We start from the raw sequence: 13,665 nt of genomic DNA, 5'->3' as shown, positions 1-13,665 counted from the left end.
CGTATCCCGTGTGAATGGGCCCAAGCAGACACCAGAGTGAACACTCGCGTGAACACCTGTGGGGCGGTTGAGAGACCGAAGCAAAGTGTCCTGAATTGGTACACCGTCCCGTCGATGATGAAGCGGAGGTACTTTCTGGAGGACTGATGAATGGGTATTTGGAAATACGCATCCTTCAAGTCCACCGAAAGCATGAAATCGTTCTCCCTGATGGAGTCGAGCACTGAGCGTGCCGTCTCCATCGTGAGCCAGGGATCTGGCGAACAACCCGGTTCAGGGGAGAGAGATCTATCACCGGGCGCCAGCCTCCCCGTAGACTTTTCCACCAGGAAGAGTCGGCTGTAAAAGCCCGGTGACTGATCCGTGACGATTTCTACAGCTCTCCTTGCTCAGCATGGTCTTGATCTCCTGTCTTCAGTGCTACGTCCTTCGATGACCCTGGAACGTACGACTGCTGTTGGACCGGGTTTGGAGGTGAGGGGTGGCCGAGATTCGAAGGGTAATAGATATCCGTCCGAAGGACATCTACAATCCAGTCTCGGTGCCGTAGCGCTGCCAAGTTGCCCAATGGCTGGCCAGGCACCCCCCCACTTCCGGCAGCAGGTGAGGGGGAACGCCGTCCCTAGCGTTTCCCCCCTTTCTTCGACTTCTTCCCAGAGCCTCCACGGGAGGAGGAGGGCTGGGAGGAGGGCTGGTTACGGCTCCCCTTGTTAGAAGTCGAAGAAGACAGAGTCTTTCCCCGGGGCTTCGACGCAGCTACCGTCTTGGCCACCGAGGAAGCGCTAGCCGAGCTCATAGACTTGGCCGCAGTCCGAGGCTGCCCAGAAGCCTTCGAGACTGCCTGGTGTACCAGACGGTCACTGTCGTCAGTGCGCCGTCTGTCCACCGCAGCGTCCACCATCTCTCCTGGAAAGAGAGACGTGGAACTCCGTAAAGGTCTGTTGCGAAGTCCCAACGCCGCTTCACGCCCGGCCGCCACCCTGGAAAACCCGAGTAAGGACGCGTCCCTTCGTCGGAGAACCAGGTTGGCCCACAGGTTCACCGTCTGGTGGGCAAGGAAGGAGATGGCTCTTCCTCCAGACTGGCAAAGTCTCCTAAAGGCCGAGTCATCTTCAGGTAGAAATTCCCCCGGAGTTGGCTGCGACCTTAGATACTGTGAGGGACCACAGATCTAGCCAGGAGACGGCCTGGAAAGCTGCCATGGCGGTAGATTCCAGGCCGAGTGCCTCTTGCTGCGAGAACCATAGGTTCTCGGACAGGAGCTGCTGCAGAGACACACCCGGAGTCAGCCTGGCTAACTCCGGGTTCACCTGTTTGGGCGGCATCGGGTCTTCAGATGGCACGTAAAACCGCCGCTGTCGCAGCAGAGGAGGTGGAAGCAGCTTGCTCGACCTGCTAGCCTTGAGCGAACCGTCTTGTCCGGAAACAAGCGATTCAACCTGGTCCAGCACTGAGTCAGCAAGCTCGGAACGCGGCAAACCCACCGTCGGTCTGGGTTCCCTCTTCGGGCCCCAGAACGACTCGAGCCGGGACGTGGGCTCGGATGGTGGGAGCGGCGATCCTTCCCCGAGGTCGTTGTGCTGACGAATCAGCGCAATAACCTCGGCAAAGTTCCTCTGGATCTCAGGAGTGACTGCGTCCTGCGGAGTCGGACCATCCAGTCCCTCAAACAGGAGCATCTCCCGAGACCCTCCTCCCTCAAGGGGAGGAACAGCGACAGACCCCTCTCGGTCTCCTCCAACCACTTGTGCGTACGACCTGGCTGGTCCGAGAACCGTGCCTGGTACGTACGACGACGTGGTGGGATCCTGAGGGGCGCACCCCTCACGATCACTCCTCAATACCTCGCCCCTCCCGGTGTAACCCGAGGAGGTTGAAGGTGTGGGAGAGGCAGACCTGACGCTCCCTCCTCGCTCGCTGGCAGAACCAGCGGGCTTGGAAGACTGCAGGCGATCGTCAACCCGCGGTGGCGATCGAGCTGCAGACCTAGTCGAGCCGTCTCGCTGTGGAGAACGGCTGGACCGAGAACAGCGGCCCCGGTCTCGTGTGTCAGAAGAGCTGGTGCTGGTCGCCGTACCCGATCGCTCTCTGTGCGAGTGACGGTCAGGCGACCGGCGAGCTCTACTGTCACGGTGAGACCGGTGCGTGTCCTCACGGCGCGTCAGTTCGCTGGTACCAGCCGTGGCTGGTGCCGGCGAACGGGGGGACCTCTTCCCAGCCTCAGCCCGTGGCCGGTCATGGACCGTCACGTCCGCCCGGGTAGCCAGCTGCTCGCCACGAGAGCGAGAGCTGGTCTGGTGAGAGTCGCGTGAGCGGCTGTCACCAGTCTTCCGCTCCGTGCCGTGAACCTGACGCTGAGCGGACTCAGAGGTCTGGTTCCTGGCTGCACGGTCGCTGTTAGGCGACCGTACACTCGGTACCTCTCGCGAACGAGAGGCCGAGACGGATCCTGCTGCCGTGGCCGAACCACTACCAGCAGGTAAGTAAGTGCCGGTGTTAGCCGGCACTCCTCTGGTCCCCGTAGTCTTCTTCCTCGCGGAAGAAGAGACGGGTCCTGCCCCCGAAGGAGCAGGGTGACCAGCGGAAGAACCCCCCGTCTCACCAGAGCGAGACGGGCCCTTAGAAGTTCCGAAGGAGACTTCTTAGGGGGGGGGGGGGGGGAGACGACCTTCTTCTTCTTCGGCGGGGGAGCCTTAGAAGAAGAAGGGGAAGAGGCGGCAGACGACGACGACGACGAAGAAACAAGACGATGAAGACGACGACGACACCTTCCTCCTCTTCTTCTTTTCTTCTTCGTCAACCTCCTCAGGACCGACGTCAGATCTGTCATCCAGAGCGGAGCCGGGGCTGCTGTTGCCGAAGCAACAGGGCCCGGACGCACCTGTCCGAACAGAATCAGCATCGGAGCAGCGGGGCCAGGAACAGGAACAACGTCAGCAGGTGCAGGCATCACAGGAACAGCAGTAGAGACGGCAGGAGCAGGTACAGTAACGGCAGCAGTGGTCATCAACGTCACGTCCGTGAACGGCGGCTGGGCAGGTACGGCCGGTACGGCAGGCTGTGCAGGCTGTCCAGTTGGACGGACCAGCGGAACAGACATCCTTGGTACTGGTGGGAGGTCCAGGGGCGAGCTCTTCGGGCACATGAAGTCCGGTCGCGGCAGCACGGCAAACCCAGGTGGCGGCATCACACTCCCCCGTGGTACGGCGACTGGCCCCTGCACCGATGTAGTAGGTATTACAGAGACCGCGTGCGGGGTGTACACCAGATGAGGAGGTGAAGCGTAGCCAGGTGTTGTAAGGGTCGTGGTGGTGGTCGTAACCGTCGCATGGGTGACCGCCACTGAGCCAGCGAGATGATAGAGCAGCCCCTGGACACTCGGTACGCCCTGCAGCCCCAACGATGCCCACACCTGTCCGAGGTCGTCCTTCTCGGCAACCGCACCTGAGGAAGCAAAAGTCGGGTGATTAGCAGGATCCTCTACCCGCTCGCGCGAAGACGAACGGATAGAGGACCCAGAGTACAACTCGACGTCAGGGTATCTAGCGCCCTCCTCCACTCTCGACAAGTCAGGTGAGGAGAAGGACCCAGAAACCCCCCCCGAAGGGGAAGGCGCCAAACGTGGAAGCTGAGCGGGCGGCAGGAAAGAGACGAAGTGTCCGTAACCAAAGGAGTCGCGGGAGAGCTTTCCGACGACTCCTTTGCAGGCCTTCGCCTCTTCCTGCCCTCATACAAAGTCCACTGCGCCTCCGACCAATTATTACACACTTCACAGGGCTCGGCTCGGGTGCATTCGCGCCCCCGACACCGAGCGCACAAAAATGTTATTTTCATGATAAAATAAATTTTTGAACATACTCACCTGGTAGTTATATATATAGCTTACGTCCCTGACGTCACGGCAGAATTTCAAAACTCGCGGCAATCGCCGATTGGGTAGTCAGGTGCACCACCTGTGCGCCCTCTACCAGGTACGTAGCACCATACCAACTATTCCTCAGATCTTCCATGCCCATAGTTTCTAGAGGGGAGGAGGGTGGGAATTTAATTATATATAACTACCAGGTGAGTATGTTCAAAAATTTATTTTATCATGAAAATAACATTTTCAAACATCTAACTCACCTGGTAGTTATATATATAGCTGATTAACACCTTTGGTGGAGGGTCAGAAACAGCTATCATCGTTGGAATTGACATAAGTGTTAATAAAAACAAACTTACGGGTTCGTACCTGTTAAGGAAGCTGACTTTAATGATATCCTGTCTCATTGTGTCTGCTTTCCTTATGAGGTCCAGCGATCCACCCAGGGGGCTGAAGACCTCTTGGAGACTGTCAACCGGTCAAACCTCTATGTGACTAGACTCCCTACAATACTCTTGTTCCGGGCACTACTAAGGAACAAGTTGATCACCTGACTAAAGATCAATGATTGTGGAAGACTGCATCCAGTCTCCACAAACAACCATAACTTTTCAATAGTTCCAAGAGAAGAAAAAGAGTATTGGATTATGGTTTTAAGGGGTAGACCCTTTTCCCACTACTGAAAGAGCTGCTACAAACGGACCCAGTGTGTAGCAGTCTTCATACAAAGTTTGCACTTGCGTAAGATAGTGCGACGCAAAAACTGACTTGCTCCTCCAGAATGTTGCGTCCAGGATATTCTGAAGAGATCTATTTTGTTTAAATGCTACCGAGGTTGCTACAGCTCTAACCTCGTGAGTCTTAACTTTAAGTAGCTTCATATCTGCTTCAGTACATGCTGAATGCGCTTCCCTAATTAATTGCCTTATAAAAAAGGATAGCGCATTCTTCGACATTTGCAGAGAGGGTTTCTTGACCGAACACCAAAGCCCTTCTGAAGTGCCACGTATTTGTCTCGTTCTCTCCAAGTAATGCCTCAGAGACCTTACCGGACAAAGAACTCTCTCTACTTCCTCACCCGTGAGATCCGAGAGGTTCGGAATTTCGAATGACTTGGGCCAGGGTTGAGAGCGTTCGTTTTTGGCTAGGAATCCCAACTGTAGCGAGCAGATGGCTTTGCCCTGTCTGAAACCTACAGTTTCCTGTAAGGGTTCGAACCTGTCACTCATGAGAAACTTGAGGACTACATCCAAATTCCAAGATGTTGAGGATTGTATTCTTTCCTTAGTTGTCTCGAAGGATCTAAGAAGATCTTGTAGATCCTTATTATCAGATAGATTAAGGTTTCTATGCCTGAAGACAGCTGCTAGCATGCTCCTATAACCCTTGATAGTAGAAGCAGAAAAGTTTACGTCCTCTTCTTGAGGTATAGCAGAAAATCTGCTATCTGAGTCACAGAGGTACTGGAAGAGGAAATAGAGTTGTTCCTGCACCATCCTCTAAAAGTCTCCCACTTCGATTGGTACCCTTAATGGTTGAAGACCTCCTTGCTCTTGCAATTGCACTCGCTGCCTCCCTCGAAAATCCTCTAGCTCTTGTGAGTTTTTCGATAGTCTGAAGGCAGTTAGCTGAAGAGCTTGGAGGTTTTGGTGATACCTTTCCAAGTGGGGCTGTTTGAGTAGATCTACTCTTAACGGAAGGCTTCTTGGGTGTCCACCATCCATTCCAGTACCTCTGTGAACCATTTTCTTGTCGGCCAGAAGGGTGCCACTAGAGTCATCCTGGTTCCTTCGTGAGCCACAAACTTTTGTAACACTCTGTGTACCACTTTGAATGGGGGAAAGGCGTACACGTCTAGATGTGTCCAATTCAGAAGGAACGCATCTATGTGGATTGCTTCGGGGTCTGGGACTGGAGAACAGTAAGTCTCCATCCGTCTTGTCTGCGCTGTTGCAAAGAGATCTATGCAAGGGCGCCCCCAGATTCGCCATAGACTCTTGCAAACTTCCTGATGGAGAGTCCATTCTGTTGTCAAGACTTGATGTTTTCTGCTCAGGATGTCTGCTCTCACATTCTTTTCTCCCTGAATGAAGCGTGTTACCAGAATCACGTTTTTTCCTTTTTGTCCAGAGGAGCAGTTCTCTTGCTGCTCTGTATAGAGAGACTGAGTGAGTCCCGCCTTGTTTGCTGATGTAGGCCAACGCCGTTGTGTTGTCGGAGTTGACCTGTACCACTTTGTTCCGGACTACGCTCTCTAATTCCTTGAGAGCTAGGAAAACTGCAGTCAATTCTTTCAGATTGATGTGGAACTTTACTTGCTCCTTGTTCCAGAAGCCCGAGACTTCTAACTTCCCCAGTGTTGCTCCCCAGCCCGAGTCCGAGGCGTCGGAAAACAACACTAGGTCTGGGTTCCTCTGCTCTAGGGAGAGGCCTTCCTGGAGCTTGACGGGATCGTTCCACCACTGTAGATAGTGTTTCATGTCGTTCGAAACAGGAATACACATTGACTCTAGTGTCTTCTTCTTGTCCCAATGCTGATTTAGATGAAACTGCAGAGGGCGTAGGTTCAGTCTTCCCAAGGAGACAAACTGTTCTAGCGAGGAAAAGGTCCCCAGCAGACTCATCCATTCCCTCGCAGAGCACTTCTGTTTCTTTAGGAAGTTTCTTATTTTCTCTAAAGCTTGTTCCGTTCTCAATGTGGACGGAAAAGCCCGAAAAACCTGACTCTGAATCCTCATCCCCAAGTACAAGATTTCCTGGGATGGGATCAGTTGGGATTTCTGGTGGTTTATCAGAAGGCCTAGGTCTTCTGATAATCGAATTGTTTTCTGAAGATTCTCCAGACAGTTGGCGTAGGAATGGGCTCTGAGGAGCCAATCGTCCAGATACAATGAGGCTCTGATGCGTTTCTTGTGTAGCATTGCTGCTACGTTGCTCATAAGTTTTGTGAAAATTTGAGGTGCGGTATTTAGACCGAAACAAAGAGCTCGGAATTGAAATGTTTCTGTCTTGTAAACAAATCTTAGGTACTTTCTGGAGTTTGGGTGGATCGGGACGTGAAAATAAGCATCCTGGAGATCCAACGAAACCATCCAGTCGTCTCGTCTGACTGCAGCAAGAACTGATTTCGTTGTCTCCATAGTGAATTTTGTTTTCTTCACGAAAAAATTCAGGGAACTCACGTCCAAAATCGGTTTTTCTGCTAAGGGGGGTTTTTTCCAGAAAGGGATCTTGTATCCTTCTTTGAGAAGCTGAATAGACCAAGGATCTGCTCCCTTTTTCTCCCATGTTTGCCAGAAATTTTTGAGTCTGGCTCCTACCACTGTCTGAAGAAGAACTTTGTCAGACTTTATTACTTCCTCCTCTGAAGCCTCCTTTCTTGGAGTTTTTTGTAATAGGTCTTGCATTCCCTCTCCTGAGGGATCTACCTCGAAAGGGCCGAGAACTACGTGGTAGAGGAGTGGTTTCTTTAAGTTTCTGTCCTGCAAAACTTGACGGAACAACTCTCCTTGCTGCTTTAGTCATCAGATCTTGTGTCGCTTTTTGAGTCAGAGCTGAGGATACTTCTTTTACCAAACTATGCGGAAAAAGATGAGTCGAAAGGGGAGCGAAAAGCAGTTCCGCTCTCTGAGTGAGCGTTACTCCACTCGAAAGAAAAGAACAAAATTGGGCCCTTTTCTTCAAGATTCCAGCTGAGAAAAGGGCTGCTAGCTCGTTCGACCCGTCTCGAAGCGCTTTGTCAATGCATGACATAAGGTGAACGAGTTCTTCCGTTTTGGTAAGACTTCAAGTTTTCATTTTCTTTCCCCAACGAACCCAGAGTCCAGTCTAGGAAGTTAAAGACTTCGAAGGCTCTAAAAATCCCTTTGAGGAGGTGGTCCATTTCAGAGGAAGACCAAAACACTTTCGTCTTCCCCATGGCCGTCCGACGAGAAGAGTCCACAAGACTAGAGAAGTCCCCATGGGAAGAAGCTGGAACTCCCAAACCTAGGACTTCTCCAGTGTCGTACCAGATGCTGGATCTGGAAGCTAATCTGGCCGGAGGAAATGAGAAAGCTGTTTTTCCCTGGTCTTTCTTAGAGTCCATCCATTCCTTCATTAATTTCAAGGCTCTTTTCGAAGAGCGCGATAATACCATCTTCGTAAAGTCGGATTCTTTAGAAGCCTTCCCTAAAGTGAACTCTGAAGGTGGAGAACGAGGGGCAGCTGGCACAAAACTTTCTGGAAAAGTTCCGCAAAAACTTTCATAAGCCTTTTAAGATCTGCTGAAGGTTGTAGATCTGTTTGATATTCTTCCTCGGAAACGACTTGCATCTGATCAAAAGGAGAATGGGGGATGTCTTCATTACCTTTCTTCTGATTGAGACACAACTGATGTAGCGATGTCATGTTGCGTTTGTGCATCCTGCTGTCCAGTTTCTTGATGCCTGGAGTCTCGGCATCCTGTCTCATGACGATTTTCGTCCTGGCGTCTTGCTTCAAGACGTTTTTCGTCCTGGCGTCTTGCTTCAAGACGTTTTTCGTCCTTGCGTCTTGCTTCAAGACGTTTTTCGTCCTGGCGTCTTGCTTCAAGACGTTTTTCGTCCTGGTGTCTTCCTTCAAGACTTCTTTCGTCCTGGCGTCTTGCTTCAAGACGCTTATCGTCCTGCTGTCTTGCTTCAAGATGTTTTTCATCCTGGCGTCTTGTTTCAAGACGTTTTTCGTCCTGTCGTCGTGCTTTATCCTGGCGTTTAACAGTAAGAGTAGCAGGTTGATATGACTGCATAAGAGAGGAGAGTTTCTGCTTAAAATCTTGCAGTACGGAAAACTGTGGAGCTTCTTGCTGCTGGGAACAGACTAGAGAAGTTGCAAAGTCAATCTCTCTCTCTTCATTCTGTTCGTCTTGAGATGAAAGGCCTGAAGAACGCCAATCCGAAGGAGGAGCAGGAGCATGCACTGAAGGCATCCAATCGTCCGATGCTTCCTTTACTCCTACCAAAGACGACGGCCGCCTGTGCGGTATCTTACGTCTTATATTGGTAGGAGAGCAAACATCGGAGACGAAATGGAAGCGAACAGGAGTTGTAGCACGCACCGAAAGTCTCCCTTCGTCCGATCCTTCCTTACTTCCTGCCAAGACGACGGCGCGTTGTGCGACATCATGCGTCTTGATTTGGCAGGAGAGCAAGCATCGGAATCGAAAGAGAAACGATCCGGAGTTGCAGTTTGCACCGAAGGTTTCCCCCTTTCCAATATTTCCTTGCCTCCTACCAAAGACGATGGTCGCCTGTGCGACGTCTTACGTCTTAATTTGGTAGGAGAGCAAATATCGGAACCTGAAGGGAAGCGCTCGGGGCTGCTCCAATGACTACATCCTGGACGCTCTTGACGTATATCGTCCTGGCGTCCAGTATCAAGACGCTCGGCGTCCTGGGATTTCCTTTTAATGGGTCTGGATTTAGAAGTCTGACGCCAGCCCCGTCTAGGTACTGCGTCGTCAGAAGACGAAGAAAACACTTTAACCTCGCCTTTCCTATAGCGAGGGTGAGCGTCCTGGGGATCGTCTACAGGTACGCCTCGAGGGACGACCGCTCGGGAGCTAAAACCTCTCGCCTCCCTTCGTCGGTCGACTTTCCTTCTCACAGGGGTTGGTGAGCTTGGAAGAGGTCTAGGACTAGGAGCACGACAAGTCGAGCGGCCGCACCCTCCACTGCACTTGCACTAATTTCACTATTCACTTTAATATCTCTCATATTAGACCATAATTTATCCCTGTCTTGTGCCAGGGATTCTACCCGTTGACCAAGGGCTTGAATGGCCGTCATCATGTCCTGTAATGATGGACTTTTACCTGTTTCTGAAACTGGATTTGTAATGATACAACAGGAGGAAGGATCAATAGGATTATCGAGGGATAGAGAACTATCTATTCCTTGACTGTCTATGGAGGAGTGAGACAAGGTCTTCTTCGCTCTCCTTATCCTATCCTTCTCTAATTTACGCACATAGCGGTAATATTCAATCCATTCAGTCTCAGGCAAGCCCACACATTCATCACATCTATCACCTATCTCACAAACTTTTCCTCTGCATTTACTACAAATAGAATGAGGATCTAAAGAGGATTTAGCAAGTCTAGTCTTGCAACCTTTCACACACATTCTCAAACTTGAAGCAGAATCAGACATGATGAGAAATCAAAAAGAGAGATCAAAAACAAGCAAAGGTCAAACCAACAATATCGAAACGAAATCAAAATCCAATCAAGCGAAAGCCAAAGCCAAAGTGTACTTCACCAAATAATACTGCAAAAGACACGGGCTATAACGAGCGAAGTTCCAACGATGTCACCGTAGCGGCGGCAGGGAAGATCTGAGGAATAGTTGGTATGGTGCTACGTACCTGGTAGAGGGCGCACAGGTGGTGCACCTGACTACCCAATCGGCGATTGCCGCGAGTTTTGAAATTCTGCCGTGACGTCAGGGACGTAAGCTATATATATAACTACCAGGTGAGTTAGATGTTTGAAATATGTGGGTCAATTTCTGGGAATGAGCGGAACTTTCCGCATTTACGCCCTTCGGTACCCGGGCATAGTCTCCGTGGGGTAGCGAGGCGAGGAGATTCCATGATTGACCAATAAATCACAATTAAATGAATAAAGAGAAATGATTGTACTTACAATGATTCTTTCATACACAAACACAACCATATACTCAAGGAAAGCAAACGACGAGAAGCGGGCAGAGAGCGTCGAACACACACGTCTACTCGCTGTGAGGCCGAAAGCAAAAGTGATTTGTTTACCTCCCAGTCGCGCGCGCGCGCCTGTCGGACAAGCAGTTAACTACCGAACCCCTTGTTCGAAAGCTTACGACCTATCCAGCTGCCGCTAGTACCTTCCTATTGTAAAAGGACCGAAGGTTTGTATGCCGTGTCGGAACAAACATTCAGCACTGAAAGTGAATGAAATATGAGTACAAAATATATAACCCCACTCTTTCAAATGCCTACTGATAACTTCACAATGGCAATGCATAAGATTGAGCTACAGTACAATCCCAATAGAAAATATTTCAACTGATTCTGAAATATCTGGGACAAAATGTCATGAATATGAATAACAATCATATTATTTACAGATGACGACAAAACAGGACCTTTTAGATCTAAAGTCTAATTCCTGTTGTATTTCTTAAGATACACTGAAATCTTTAAGCTTTATAAAAACTAATGTCCTATAAGGAGAGTTGTTTTCTTAAAGCTTACTAATATCATATAAGACAGTAATCTTCATAAAGCTTAAGGATTTTCATTGTACATGTTTACAACAAACCTGGAATTACATTTTAAACATTACTAAACATACTGCCACGTCAAAATTCTCTGTAAGTAGTATCCGGCAACCATTCATCAACTCTACCATTCTCAGTAAGTAGTATCTGGCAACCATTCATCGACTACCATTCTCAGTAAGTAGTATCTGGCAACCATTCAACAACTCTACCAAACCCATGATAAGGGAGCTGAATCTCAGCACATTGCTAATGTGACACTAGATCAGATTCTTAGGAGCGGTGCACTGCACCTATTCATTTTATTTTATTGTGTGTGTCTATTTGTTCTTAACTATGGTTATAAAATCAATAAGAAATCTGAAATATTTCATCTAGATATACAATGTAATGGACATTAAAACGCAATGAGCCTGTTACTACTCTGACAACTAGCTACTTTCATTACTTTTTTTAACAGCTTGTGACCAAAATCATCAGAAGAAACAGCCATGTGATAGTTATTAGATACATTTACATATTGAAATTAAGGGCAACAGTTTGTCTACCGATATTGTCCTTTCACATTTTCTTTTAGAAATGGTATGAGGAAAACCTACTGTTTAGCCTACTGCCACAACATTGTTGTGCATCAAATTTTGCAAAATGATTTACTTTAACTTCAGCTCTACCACTTAGTATAAAAGAAAAATTTAATTTTTTTTTAAGTATTTTGGTCATCAAAAACAAGTTTTGTATACTCTACTGTCAGCACAGGCTATAACAGAAAATGATTACAATGAACTAAATAGGTACAATCAAACCTCACCAATCTAGACTTATTTAGTACCCCAGATTTTTAATAATCTGGATAAATTTTGTAATATCACAAATTCTGTTAAGATATTCTTATAATGTGGAACCAAGACATAAGTTTCCAGATGTTTATCTTGTGTTTTGTGCATTTTTAACCTTTACTGTTAGTTAAAACCAAGAGTTTTTCATTTTTAAATTGTCTAATGACAAGAATCAGGCATCTGATAGACTAGGTAAGGCTAACACAGATTTCTGGGAGACTAATTTTATTTTGTGAAACAACTCAGAATATTTATCGCCTGTTCCTCATGTTTTTATCCGTTGCTGCCCGGAACATTTACCACCTCTTCCTGGTGTTTTTATATCTTTTGTTAATGTTTATGATAGTTACTGTCTTTCATATGAGCGTGAACTGAAGTAGTTGCAGAACGAGAGGGATGCAGTAGTTGTCTACAATTTTAACTTTATCTTATGGTTGTTTATAAAATTATCATTCATACAAATTATTTGTTTTTTGCATTTTTCCTATTGCTATATACCTAGTAAAGAGGACCTTGGAGTAAATACTGGAGGTGGTTCAAATGGCTTTAGCCATGATTATTAATCTGACAATTCGAGTTACTTAAAGGTTGACCAGGGATACAGCAATCCGAAACTCGTGATTTCTAGGGCAAAACTAAACAGTAATCTAAACACCATTCGTGGTCGCGTTATCTTTGTCTCGAAGGATTTAAAAGTCTGGCAGAAGAAATACCTAACCCCGTTACCTAAAGATGACTCAGGCTTAGCCTAATGTAAATCTTTTAAGCGACGAAAAACCGAAATACAAACCAAGTAAGACTTGAATTTTTTCCAGTCCAGCTCGGACAGGTCCTGGTCCATCAACCCGACTTCGCCAATGGTCTTGCCATAGAACTGGATCGAAAATATGACGGCATCAATGTCCGACTGCTGTCGCTGCTTCGCCATAGCTGCAGCTTCTGACGACTGAACCTCCTCCGACGCCATATCTCTTTCCCCTTCCGTATTTCTCTTGTCGCAAGACGTTGTTTCCTCCGGCGAGTTGATGATGCCGTACTTCATCGTTCCATCTGTCGTTCTATGGGGAAGAAAACGTCTTACGAAGTTTCCTAGAGGACATAAAGAAAGCAAAAACACTTGCTACAGTCCTACGCGAACAACAGTCTTCTCATACAAATGATAGATCGTAGAACACTTGTCCGATTTTTCGCGAGATGGTGAAATCCGGTATTATTATTTTTACTTTTTCAAATATAAAATCACAAATACTTCACAATAAACAGCATATAAAAATATATATTTGTATAAAATAATATCTAATACACATTCATGACATCAGAAACTAATTTTTTCGTGAATTTACACGAGATGAAACAAATACGAACAGGAAAATACAGCTGGACTCGACGCATGCGCAAAGACATCAGCTGTTAAACTGTAAACAAACAAAGATCACAACAAACATTTAATTATACGTCACATGGTTCTTTAAATATACACACGACAAAGGGATCGTGTTCCTATGTCATATGAGTAATATCTGTTAAATTGAAACGAGTTAAGGCGACTTTTTAAAACAAACTTGTTTCGATAGTCATTCAACCCAGTCAGGATTATGCGCACCTGAGTAGCAAAGTTAGTGCAGATGTAGTGGTGCAACATTTGCTGCATCAACCGCAAAAAAAGTTATAATTAATTGATAATTTATTA

At 47.8% G+C, this 13,665-nt stretch overlaps 1 protein-coding gene across 5 annotated transcripts in view; it reads right to left on the bottom strand.

The window, feature by feature from the left end:
- LOC135225174 (uncharacterized) overlaps positions 1–13,159 on the bottom strand; it is an 83,629-nt gene extending 70,470 nt beyond the window's left edge. For 4 of the 5 annotated variants that reach the window (XM_064264433.1, XM_064264435.1, XM_064264434.1 and 1 more), the window contains exon 1: positions 12,766–13,158. In XM_064264433.1, coding sequence (XP_064120503.1) covers positions 12,766–13,017 — 252 coding nt within the window. In that variant the 5' untranslated portion in view covers positions 13,018–13,158. Of the gene's footprint in view, positions 1–12,765 lie in introns of all 5 variants that reach the window. The other variant, XM_064264436.1, reaches the window with a different exon arrangement.
- Between the last annotated feature and the right edge of the window lie 506 nt (positions 13,160–13,665).

The sequence above is a fragment of the Macrobrachium nipponense genome, chromosome 13, assembly GCF_015104395.2.
Source record: "Macrobrachium nipponense isolate FS-2020 chromosome 13, ASM1510439v2, whole genome shotgun sequence".
NCBI lineage: Eukaryota > Metazoa > Arthropoda > Malacostraca > Decapoda > Palaemonidae > Macrobrachium > Macrobrachium nipponense.
Note: the sequence above shows the minus strand (reverse complement) of the source record. Positions and strands in the feature narration are given on the sequence as shown.